The sequence below is a fragment of the Phalaenopsis equestris genome, unplaced genomic scaffold (assembly GCF_001263595.1).
Source record: "Phalaenopsis equestris unplaced genomic scaffold, ASM126359v1 Scaffold000002, whole genome shotgun sequence".
NCBI classification, from domain to species: Eukaryota; Viridiplantae; Streptophyta; class Magnoliopsida; order Asparagales; family Orchidaceae; genus Phalaenopsis; species Phalaenopsis equestris.
This window is the reverse complement of record NW_018164444.1, coordinates 71,155,117-71,168,013: the sequence shown is the minus strand read 5'-3', so window position 1 is coordinate 71,168,013 and position 12,897 is coordinate 71,155,117. Positions and strand designations below refer to the sequence as shown.

Below are 12,897 nucleotides of genomic sequence, written 5' to 3'. Positions count from 1 at the left end.
AAAAGAAAAAAAAAAAAAAAAAAAAAAAATGTAAAAAAAAAAAAAAAAAAACAATGTACCAAATGTTTGAACCAAGGCCTTCCAAAGAGACCATCTTGATCCGTAAATGCCCTTTCTGTCAACATCAACCTATCATTGAGTTCTCGAATTTTAATTGGGTCATTCATCCACTTTGAAAATAAAGCCTTGTCTTCCAATTCCTATATTAGTTTCAGAATTTTAATGATATGAAAAATCTGAAGTTCTCAGAAATAAACCATAATTTCTTTCCAATAAAAGGCCAACTCGTAAGATACCTTCCTCTGGTTCTCTACGTTGGAAGCTGCCTCTCTGAATTTTTGTATAGACTCATGTAATGGCACCAAACTCACTGGCTTTCCTAGCAACTTATTTTCCAACACCTTTAAGCTTTTCTGGTTAATACAAGTTAAAATTTACAGAAAGCCAAGTATCAGAATGTGAAGTAAAAAAAATGAAACTCAACCTTGCAGTAAAAAGATTGGCTCACTGCAATGCATACCATACCATAAAAAAGTGATTTAATATATATATTTTTTTAAAAGGAGGATTTACATGCATTCCACTCAATCACTATGCATTTATATATCTAACATGTAAACTTCAATTTTTACATACGTGCTACTTTACCCATGCATGTAAAGATGTATTTCACTTTATAAAAAGTTAAAATTGTGGCGTTTTTTATGAGATATGAATGATTTTGGAGAAATAAATATAAAAACGTTGTTTCACCCACCCACCCCGCCCAAAAAAAGATTTACCAGCAGGTTGTAGAAAGTGTACCTGGAGCTCATATGCATAGGACATGTAATCAAAAGGCAATAACACCTCATCTGCCAACTTTAAAGCCACTAGACCCAAAATGTTTGCAGCTATAATGAAAATAATCAGCTAGGATGAGAGATTCTATATTTCAAGTTCTCGAACAATAATTAACAGAATAAAAAGGTGTATAAGAGGAGCAAATATTACATGTGACGACCGCACATCCGAACGATGGTTCGGATGGGCCGCCGTGCGATACACAGAGGCGTGATCACATTCGGACTGTCGTTCAGACGTGTGGTCCGCCGCACGTATTATTTTCGCGTGCAAGAGAGATACCAGTTAGCCATATTATTTTCAATAAAAAAATTGCATTGGTAAGCTTATGACTCATTATAAATCATTGTATAAAAAATGCACAACAAATAATTAAAATGAAGGAAAATTTACATACACACGACCAAATTCTTAAATATTTACATAACTAAAACCTAAAATTTCATATTTATATTTATAACACTATGGTGTGATAAACAATGTATGAAAAGGTGTGTTTCGCCTTTTAAAAGTAGGTGGTAAAGATATTTTAATGTGATATGAAAGATTTGAGTGCTATACATTTAAAAATTAAGGTTTGGATTTTAGGTATGTAAAGGCCCCTTAGATAAAATGAGAGTTAATACAATGATATAAAGCGTTTGTATAACAACTATAAGATAAATATTTTGAACTATAAAATTATTGATCCAAGTGCTTTCTTACATAATTCAATTTGTAAGTGTGAGCTCAAGGGTTTAAAATATAAAGTGAATAATCAAGAGCTGCAATGATTTCGGCTTTGGTTAGTAGAGTACTCTAAGCTATTCATATTGAATTGACTACATAAAATCAATGAAGGCCACATTAGATAAATTTAAAGATGGTCTATAATTATTCAAAAAAGACTTTAGATGTTACAACAGTTATTTGATAATTTTTAGAAATTTATTTAAATTGATTTTCAATTTATTTGAATTATTTCATACTTATTGATAATAGAAAATTATTCTAAACATTTTTTTATTGATGCATGCATATATACTATTTTAAATATTAGTTTACTAGGAAACTTATACCTGAAATGAACTAACAGGAGAGTTGCCATGAACGCAACAACTAGCCCACAAGCATGAGAACTGCCTTGCTGCTTTCACCACAACTAGAACTCTCGAAAAACTCCGAGCCAAGTGAAAGAACTCAAGAAAATGTGGAAATAAACCAAGCGACCCCCCTCCTATTTACAGCAGAGAGAATAATTCTCTATGGGGCCTATTTCACTAAACCAAATTCATATAAACATATAAAATATGACCTTTTAAAAACATACGAACGACTTGTAATCTACAACATATACATGCAGGTAGAAAAAAACTTTTCAAAACTAATAAATAAATATTGCACGCATTCTAATGATAAAATATTCATGCAAATAATAAAATTGAATAATTTCAAGTTCTATGTGAGTTTTATGAGACAATCTCCAACTCAAATACAATACATTGGAAACCATGCAAGTATGTTGAAAAGAGTACAAATGCAACATGCAAGTGCATTAATGAACGGGCAAGCGTATTAAAAATTATGTTAGCGTGTTGTGCAAATGCACCAATAATTGTGCAAGTTCACCATATAGGATGTTAAGTGCATTATACAAATGCACAGAAAAGCAAGCAAATGCATCATGTAAAAGCATTAAAAAAAACATGCAAGTACATTAAGTGCATCAAAATTGTAAAAATAAGTTACATGAAATCATTGAAAATTGTGCAAGTGTGCTAAAAAATGTGCATGCCTCCAAAATGACAAAAAATTACCAAAATTATTTCATCTATTGCACCAAAAAATATAACAATTTGCATAGAAATATAGTATAAGAAAGCTGCACAAACTAATATAAATCGAACTCAAAATATACAAATACTCTAAAAGAATAGCAACTATTTCAAAATGCAAAACTCTCTTTTTAAATTTATTTAAATTCATCAAGCTATGCATACTCTTGAGCGGGTCATCTCACTTATATGATAAAATTGTAAGTCTTACTTAACAAGACCGATTCTCCTCCCATTAGAGACTGGAGTTAAAGAGACATACTTTGAAAACATTGAAATGAACTTTAACAAAATTGCAAATGGACAATGAATTACTCTTACTCTTGATCTAATCCGACAAACTGACATCAACATAGATTAAGAACCAAACACTCGTAGATTTTATCAATATTTTTTGTGCTTCATTTGTAAAAGGCCATCAATGCCTCTCTCAAGGAAAATTCATTTTAAAATGAGAAGCTTTTAGTACAATACCTATAAAGAATAATCGCAAACTCAATTCACTTATTGATCCTGTCCATATGGTGGTAAAATCGATGTAGTCAGTTATGCACAGAACATCAAATAAACTTAAACCATACACAAATTATGGATCTAGTTCTCTGTAAGTAGGCGAGTAGAGATTACATTGTAAAAAACAACTAGATGAAAGTACAGAAATTACAATTATGGTGATGTGTAGCTATTGCATATCATAACTAGAGACTTCCCTTTTAATAGTTGAACATTTTAATTATAAATGTGAATGATACAAATGACCTTTAGCTTGATGATAGTTGCATTGCTAGAAAATACCAACAAACAGAAACTCTATTTTCAAAATGCTCCTAAATTCCAAAGTAAATCATTTTTGGTTGAAATCAAAATAATAATAATAAAAACTTCAGAAAATTATAAAAAGTAAAATATTCAAGCAAAATTTATTTGTTAAAGTTGAAAATCAAAATCCACACTCTACTCAATAATTTGCCAAGGATGATAAATTTAAAATAACCCCCGCCCACAAAGAGCTAGCCAACATCATACCAAATATGTATATAATTACTCTCAAAAGGTCCCAATTTAGTAAAATTATGTAACGTGTCATTTAATTATATGATTTTGTTATCTGAATGACACCACAAAAAGAGTAATTTCAATCGAGGCCCTTTGAACTGGTTGTTCATTGTGAAATAATACTATTAAATTAAGTTCATAACAAAAGTCCACAAGTTTGATTTCCAATGGCCTAAATCCCCTGAGTGAATCATGTAGTGCCTTGATAGGGAATAAAGCCCTTTATTTTATAAGGTCAATTTAAAATTATCTCCTTAAACAAGCATCCACCCTAGATTTATAAGATTCTTTCAAACGACACAACTAATGACAGTTGACAAGAATCATTCAATCAGCTGAATCGACTTCCTCAATTGAGTAAACCTGGGTCCATGACATTCTGAGATGACATAACGATGGGATCATGATCTGGTTTGTTGCCATTCCCAACATACGTTCTTAGTTGAAGTTGATGAATTTCATCTATTTAAAATTAAAATTGCTGCCACCAAATACAAAAACATTTGGCATCTAACTACTACAATAATAAAAAATTTCATTTGATTAAGAAGGATAATTAATCATAAGAGCTTTAGGCAACGTAAAAACAAATCTTAAAGTCCTCATAAGATGGGTTAAAATCTTTGAGCAGTTTCTTATAAATTTAATGTCTTATGAAAATTTGACTTGAAACTATAAATTTTCTTACCGGCTGCAACTTCTTGGAGCCCACATTAAACTGTGTGGTGTATTTTGTTCGTAGATATAATTTTTAAATTAATTAGCTTCTATTAGTGCATTCAATTATAAAAGCCTGAATTTAGGATTTAGAAAAAAGCTCTAAAGTTCCTTATTACAAGCTCTATTAAACCCAGCTTGGCAACACTTATTGTCGTTATCGGAAAAAAACAACCCTCAAACAAGTGCTTTCTCCTAAAAAAAAATTCCTTTTGCTTGTAACTTTGACCAAACAAGCTTCTGTTTTGTTCAATTGTCTTGCATTCTTAACACAAAAAATGCATTAGAAGCTCCTAGTGCAATTATTTTCCCATTATTTTCACTTAGATGCAAATTATTAAAATCTGTAAGTAGGCGAGTAGAGATTACATTGTAAAAAACAACTAGATGAAAGTACAGAACTTACAATTATGGTGATGTGTAGCTATTGCATATCATAACTAGAGACTTCCCTTTTAATAGTTGAACATTTTAATTATAAATGTGAATGATACAAATGACCTTTAGCTTGATGATAGTTGCATTGCTAGAAAATACCAACAAACAGAAACTCTATTTTCAAAATGCTCCTAAATTCCAAAGTAAATCATTTTTGGTTGAAATCAAAATAATAATAATAAAAACTTCAGAAAATTATAAAAAGTAAAATATTCAAGCAAAATTTATTTGTTAAAGTTGAAAATCAAAATCCACACTCTACTCAATAGTTTGCCAAGGATGATAAATTTAAAATAACCCCCGCCCACAAAGAGCTAGCCAACATCATACCAAATATGTATATAATTACTCTCAAAAGGTCCCAATTTAGTAAAATTATGTAACGTGTCATTTAATTATATGATTTCGCCCACAAAGAGCTAGCCAACATCATACCAAATATCTATATAATTACTCTCAAAAGATCCCAATTTAGTAAAAGTATGCAACGTGTCATTTAATTATATGATTGTATGTAACGTGTCATTTAATTATATGATTTTGTTATCTGAATGACACCACAAAAAGAGTAATTTCAATCGAGGCCCTTTGAACTGGTCGTTCATTGTGAAATAATACTATTAAATTAAGTTCATAACAAAAGTCCACAAGTTTGATTTCCAATGGCCTAAATCCCCTGAGTGAATCATGTAGTGCCTTGATAGGGAATAAAGCCCTTTATTTTATAAGGTCAATTTAAAATTATCTCCTTAAACAAGCATCCACCCTAGATTTATAAGATTCTTTCAAACGACACAACTAATGACAGTTGACAAGAATCATTCAATCAGCTGAATCGACTTCCTCAATTGAGTAAACCTGGGTCCATGACATTCTGAGATGACATAACGATGGGATCATGATCTGGTTTGTTGCCATTCCCAACATACGTTCTTAGTTGAAGTTGATGAATTTCATCTATTTAAAATTAAAATTGCTGCCACCAAATACAAAAACATTTGGCATCTAACTACTACAATAATAAAAAATTTCATTTGATTAAGAAGGATAATTAATCATAAGAGCTTTAGGCAACATGAAGATGGGTTAAAATTTTTGAGCAGTGTCTTATAAATTTAATGTCTTATGAAAATTTGACTTGAAACTATAAATTTTCTTACCGGGTGCAACTTCTTGGAGCCCACATTAAACTGTGTGGTGTATTTTGTTCGTAGATATAATTTTTAAATTAATTAGCTTCTATTAGTGCATTCAATTATAAAAGCCTGAATTTAGGATTTAGAAAAAAGCTCTAAAGTTCCTTATTACAAGCTCTATTAAACCCAGCTTGGCAACACTTATTGTCGTTATCGGAAAAAAACAACCCTCAAACAAGTGCTTTCTCCTAAAAAAAAATTCCTTTTGCTTGTAACTTTGACCAAACAAGCTTCTGTTTTGTTCAATTGTCTTGCATTCTTAACACAAAAAATGCATTAGAAGCTCCTAGTGCAATTATTTTCCCATTATTTTCACATAGATGCAAATTATTAAAAAAAAAAAAAAAGAAACGCAGAAACTACCTGCCACATGCCTATGAAACAACGATTTCCACATAGAATCAAATTAAAAAAAAAAAAAAAAAGAAACGCAGAAACTACCTGCCACATGCCTATGAAACAACGGATCTCCAAATTTTTGCATCCATAAGAAGTCATCATACATGGAGTGGTACACGGGATAATCTATAAATCATTTCAGCAATAGATTAGAAACTTCCAGCAACCCCAAAAGAGAAATATTTAGAAAAAATTAAAAAATTAAGAATAGAAGATCCTTAAAAAGTTGATATAAAATTTACAAACAAAAAAACATGGATACCTCTTCCAAATCTCATATCAACTGAAGGGATACCAACATGCTGAACAAAAGCCTCATAATCGGATCCACCACCACCTAACCTCCTTATCTGTCGATATGGACTTCAAAACTCATTTTCAGTTCATATAATATTGCTTTACAAGCTTAAATGTAGAGGAAAAAAAATTGGACCAGGAAGGAGAGACTCCAAAAATTAATGCCATTACAACATGTAATTTTAATTTATAGACAACAGAAGAAAATCAAAGAGATTTGCTATAAAATCTGTGACAAAATGATAAAAAGTTAAAATAATTGCATGTATTGAGCAGAACACCTAACATTGAAGATAATGGAGAGACCCCATAATAAATACAATAATCTTACTGAGAAATTATAAATTCATGAAGATGTTTGTTGTAAAATATAAGACAGCACAACAAAAATATTAGAACAAACTAATCTAGTTTGAGGTATTTGGTGTCATGTGCCATATACCGACAAGGCGCGTGAGAAATAAATTCATGCAAAATGGTGCCCATTCGTATGAGAGTTGGGTTTGTTATCCTCACTGTTGGAGCATGAAGCCTACAACACCCGAAGAAGAAGAACTTTGGAGGTGCTCCTGTGCTGCTGAAATTGCGCTCCTGCGCCACTTTGGAGAGGCAGTGTAACTATGCCAGGATTGGCCTAGCTATGCTGAGGTCCCCCGTTCCAGGCTTATGAAACTGAGCAAATGAAATAATTACAACTCTTCTAGGTGTAACTACGCCGCTCAGACAATTGTTTTGGATTCGGCTCTTAATTTTTTATTCGAGCGATGAAGAGTAATATTCTCGTGTGTGTGGTATTTCTCGACTGGAAATCTTGGTGAAGGTGAATTGTCAGAAGAGATTTCAGGAGGAGGGCTTTCTCTTGTGAGATCGAGAGAGAGAATTGGAACAAAGTTATGTAAGTTTTGTAGAGAGAAGATTTGAATGTGTATCTTTGTACGTTACTCTCATTCATAGTAAACTTTTGGTGTGATGTCGTTCGCTGGTTTTTCCTGTTTTCATGTTTTTTCACGTAAATCTTGTTGTGTTTTTCTTATATTACTTTGTTATGCTTTTGTTCGATTTCTTTTGTGTCATATTTCTCGAATCAATGTTCCTGTTTTCCGCAGTGTGATTTCGATTGTGACCAATTGAAACCCTCAGCGCATATTCCGTCCCAACACCCAGTCACCCATTTTTTATTCCATAGGTTAAAGAGAAGAAACATAATTGAATATTCTAAGGACTTGTTTGGCATCACTTTTATTTTTTGTTTATATTTTTATTTTTTATTTTATTTTTGAAATCATATTTGATTGATATAAATTATATAAATTTTTATTTTTTGTTCCTAGGAACAAATCAAATTATTTTTGAAAACAATCAAAACACCTAAGAAGATGTTGAGCGTTTTTAAAACAACAACCTCAATCTAACATCTTTTAATTTGAATCAAAACATAAAAAAAATAAAATAAAAGTAAAAAAAATAAAAAACAAAAAGTAAAAAAAAAAAAATGAAGTGATCCCAACGGCCTCCAAGGAAATTCAACGTCTATTGTAGTCGCATATAGCTAGTAAGCCAAACAGTACTTACCAGAGGAGAATCACTAGCAACCCAAGATTCAAATAGAGTCTGCGACGAATTGTCTGGATCTTGAACCTTCACAAATTAAAAGAAAAAAAAAGAAAAAACAAGTAATGTTTCGGTTACAAAACCTAATAAAAATGCAGCATATATGCACATACTAAGAGGAAGTAATCAAAGCATATAGTATGCTAGCTTGACGTCATACACAATTTGAAGAAACTATATCCTGCAGCATTCAGATTGGCAGGCCCATGACCATTTTATGTTCTAATTTTGCTTTAAAGTGCTGATTTCAGCGCACATACTTCCCAACTATAGGAATTATTATAATTATCTCGGTTATAGTTAGTAAGATAATATATAAGAGCTAATAATAATCTGATGAGAATCAGGTGAGACATAATTCAAATAAAAAAGAGCAAACAAGATAAAGTGTCAAAATAATCCCCAGGCTATTTACAAGAGGCCATTTTAGACCTAGAGTATATAGAAGTGCCAAATTAATCAACATACTCTTTAAATTGCGGTTGAAATAGTCCTTCGTGGAGATTATTTAGTCCATAATAAAAGATCAGTCTAGGGATTAAATTGACATTTTATAGACTGGGACCAAAATGACTAGCTGAAAAAAGTCGGGAGACTATTTTAACGCCTTCAAAAAAGTCAGCAAAAAGATCAACTCACAAAGCGTATGAAGGTTTTATGCAGACTCATCTAATTGAACGCTGTCATATTAAAATCATTGTATATTTCATTATAAATGTAAAGTTTTAAAGACCTAATCACATCCATAATCTCTCTAACCTATCTCACATCATGATGGCACCCTTCCTCCTGCCATAATGACCAAAAGGCGAAAACAATAAAAATTATAGTGCAGTCACAAAAATGCCCTTAACCATCCCAGTTTAACTGTACTTAATGAGTTTCTTTCCAGGACATAAACACAATTTAACAAAATCTTTAATGAAAAAGCGTGCCTGAAATTATTTGAAAGTCACAATTTTTCAATTCACTTTTTCTTAAATTAATGACCATTGCTTATGTGGCAAAATATTTTTGTGACTTAAGAAAATATTTAATCAATACTTTCATAAAAAGTTGTAACTGAAACAGTTAATCATAGAAGTAATAGTCATACATCTCTAAAAAAGTTTTAACAAAATTTCAAAATAGCAACAGCTTATCAGAAAGTTAAGAATATGTTTAAAAATATTACTTGAGTACTTAAGTGTCTAAAATTAGTATTTAGCTACACATAAGAAATATTGAATTCTGGATCAAACAATATATATAATAATTAAGTTAAATAAAGAAGGAGCCACCATTTTTGCTGCCTTTTTGAGAAGTTCATCAAGTTGTGGGGTTGAGGAAGCATGGAATCCATGATTAGATACTGCATAGTCCATGTTAAGATAAGCTACAGCTCTTGAGGCTAAAATCTCTCTGTTATCTTCAACCCATTCCGTTGAACCAATCTGTAGTAAAATCGATGCCATATTCAGCAAGACAGGACAAAAAATGAAGCGTAAAGCTGACCAAGAAGAAGAACGGTAGAGGAAGAGAGACCAAGTGATGCTCTTCTGCATCCCAACTACACAATATAATGGTTCTACGAGGTTTCCATCCTTCTTTTTGCAGCTTGGCCAATCTTTGGGCAACCTAAGAATGCACAAATAAAAAAAATATTTGCAATAAAATTATGTTAGGCTAATCGATCTAACGTTCCTCAATATTTTTTCTCCAAGGAAAACTTACCCTTTCAATGCAAGAAGCTCTAGCTTCAAATATGTCAAAAACCTTAGCACCCGAAACATTGCTATTTACAAATCTAGCACCCTTTTTCATCCAATTTTCAAATTCTCACTCAAACATCAAAAAATTCATGATAAAAACTCAAGCCATATTTTTCATTTTCATAAAATTCTCAATGATTTGATCATGACACATATAAATACATCAGTTCAGTAGTTCAAAAATATCACTTGGATGCTAGATTTTGTAAATAACAATGTTTCGGTTGCTATGGTAATTATCCCAAAACCTTAGGGCCAGTTACATATATAGCACCCGAAACATTGCTATTTATATCCCTTCTTTCATTATCTACATAAAAATTCAAAATCTTTCCAAAGCCTATAATCATTTTCTTGCATTTAAAAAAAAATTACGATTCTAATTTGAACCTTAACATATAAGAAAATAAATTTACGAAAAATTCTAGATATCATTATCTATCAAATGTTAGAATACCTTATGGTTATCTTTGATTTGAGGAATGTAAAGGTAATTAAATTTCCATGTAAAAAAACAATGAAATGAAATACAAATGTATAAGTGATTATGATACAATAATCATCGATATAAAGCTTTTATCCCTTATCCCAAAATAAATCAAATGGAGGCAAAATCTATCTTAACTAAAATTTGATCAAGACAACCTCGCCAAAAATCTATCTTAACTAAAATTTGATCAAGACAACCTCGCCAAAAATCTATCTTAACTAAAATTTGATCAAGACAACCTCAACATTAAACCTAATCAAACTTTTCTAGATAAAATTTGGGGTTTCTTGATCTGCCTTTTCATTAGGTTACATGATTGATAGATTTCCTACTTACATCTGGATTACCTCTAAAAGAGCAGCAGTTCCACTATTTGGGTCAACTGCGCCAAATGTCCATGCATCATAATGGTTGCCGACAATAACATATCTGCATATTCAGATATAGATAATTTAGTTTTGCACATTAGTTGAGGAATTTATTTTAAAAAATTAAAGCATTCAACATCTAAGATGAAAAAATGCAAGAAAATACCTTAGCATGTACTGAATTCAAAGGACACAACTCAACTATCACATGAACTTAGCACTTTTGATATATTAAAATGCAGAGATCTTTACATACCTATATCCCACTTCCTATGTATTAACACATTAACCACCTAAAACTTCAATTTTTATGTACATGCCGCTCGATTCCTATTTTTCCTGCATAGTTTGGGTGATCTGCAGGTACAAATAATGAAAGAATCAAGAGAAGCCGAGTACAAAGAATGATCAAGACGGGCACTTTCCCTTTACAACATCATTAAAGGAGGGGCCAGCGAGAGAGGCAACAGCAAGTGTGTTAAGTAGGGTGCACGTGAGCACGAGTTCAAACACAAACGATACCACAGGAGGAAAGAGCAACCACGTGTCAAACACACGAGAGAGAGAGACAATAGGAATGTGTAAGCCTATCAAAAATAGTGCTAGTAGGATCCTTTCGAGCACGAGCATGAACAAGTGCAGCTAGGCACAAACCCAATTGAGAGAGGAATGAGTTCCACAATGTTAACATATAACAAATTCAGGGTATTCCTATATATTACCCTTAAACTTGCTTCAATTGCGACCATTGGGGCTCTTAGGTTAATGTAGCAACCATCTTAAAGGCATGCCATTGCTGCCACTCCATGCTTGTTGTGCTTGTCATCCTTAGATGTATTATCACCACAACCTTCATATCTATATTTGTTACAGTTGATATATTTATTTCCATTATTAATTTCAACAATGAATTTTTCATCATCACTATTTTAGGATCTATTATTACAATGATCATACATTAAAACAGCTACTTGGATCAAGCGGCGAAGACCATGATCCTTTCAAATACCCTAATTTGTAGAAATCTTTCTGGCTCTAAAATAAAACTATAGTTCAAAGAAGACACAAGAAACATGTATATAACTAACTCACCTGTCAGGCTCTTCCTTCCCTTCTATGATAGCTATTAGATTATGGATTGTCATGATGGTCTCATTTCCCTGAAATAATAACTCAATAAGAAACGTGCAGTTTGTATAATTAAGTGGAAAAAAAGTTCATGAAAACTTTAATAGATCCAAGTTAAACATGAATGGTTCATAAAAAACCTCTGAACTTACCAAATCATAAAAGAAATGAAGAGAAAAAGAATCTTAGATTATAAGAATTCCTATATTACAAGCTCAAGTCAACAAGAATCATCTTATGGGTGGGTCTTCCTTAAGAGTATGAATAAGAATATGTGCATAGAATGTTAGAATAATGGCGATTCTCTTTAATAATATGAATAGGAGTCTGCGTATGAGATATTAGGATGATAGTTCTAATCACATATGCTTGCATAAGTATAGTGCCAAATAAGTATTATTTTTTTGAGTAGGCAAAATCATCAAATGTTTTTTTTTTAAAGTACTGGACAGAACTTATATCGAGCAGAAGAGAAGTGGAGGGTGCAAAATTACTAATTTATCTTAACTACATAAGAAAAAAACTTAAGTTTTAATATTTATATAGAGAAATTACACGTTCCAGAAGTAGGGTTGTCAAAACAGCTCATTGTTCGCAAACAGCTTGTGTTCGACTCGTTAAGAAGCTCGTGTTCGATTCATTTGCTAAGTTAACTAGTTGAATACAAACATTTTTTTTATTGTGCTCGATATATAAACGAGTCAAACACGAACAAAAATTTGTTTGTTCGTGTTCGACTCATTTTGGCTCAAAATACTACTCATTAACTTTATATATATATATATATAT

At 31.6% G+C, this 12,897-nt stretch overlaps 1 protein-coding gene across 1 annotated transcript in view; it reads right to left on the bottom strand.

The window, feature by feature from the left end:
• LOC110019951 (probable glutamate carboxypeptidase LAMP1) overlaps positions 1 to 12,897 on the bottom strand; it is a 28,946-nt gene that overhangs the window by 12,110 nt on the left and 3,939 nt on the right. Inside the window, exons 2-11 of the mRNA XM_020717857.1 lie at positions 12,073 to 12,140; positions 10,960 to 11,041; positions 9,896 to 9,988; positions 9,652 to 9,804; positions 8,333 to 8,398; positions 6,726 to 6,813; positions 6,506 to 6,589; positions 805 to 893; positions 297 to 413; positions 60 to 200 (exon numbers count right to left, since the gene is read on the bottom strand). Of these exons, the coding sequence (XP_020573516.1) occupies positions 60 to 200; positions 297 to 413; positions 805 to 893; positions 6,506 to 6,589; positions 6,726 to 6,813; positions 8,333 to 8,398; positions 9,652 to 9,804; positions 9,896 to 9,988; positions 10,960 to 11,041; positions 12,073 to 12,140 (981 nt within the window). The remainder of the gene's footprint in view (positions 1 to 59; positions 201 to 296; positions 414 to 804; positions 894 to 6,505; positions 6,590 to 6,725; positions 6,814 to 8,332; positions 8,399 to 9,651; positions 9,805 to 9,895; positions 9,989 to 10,959; positions 11,042 to 12,072; positions 12,141 to 12,897) is intronic.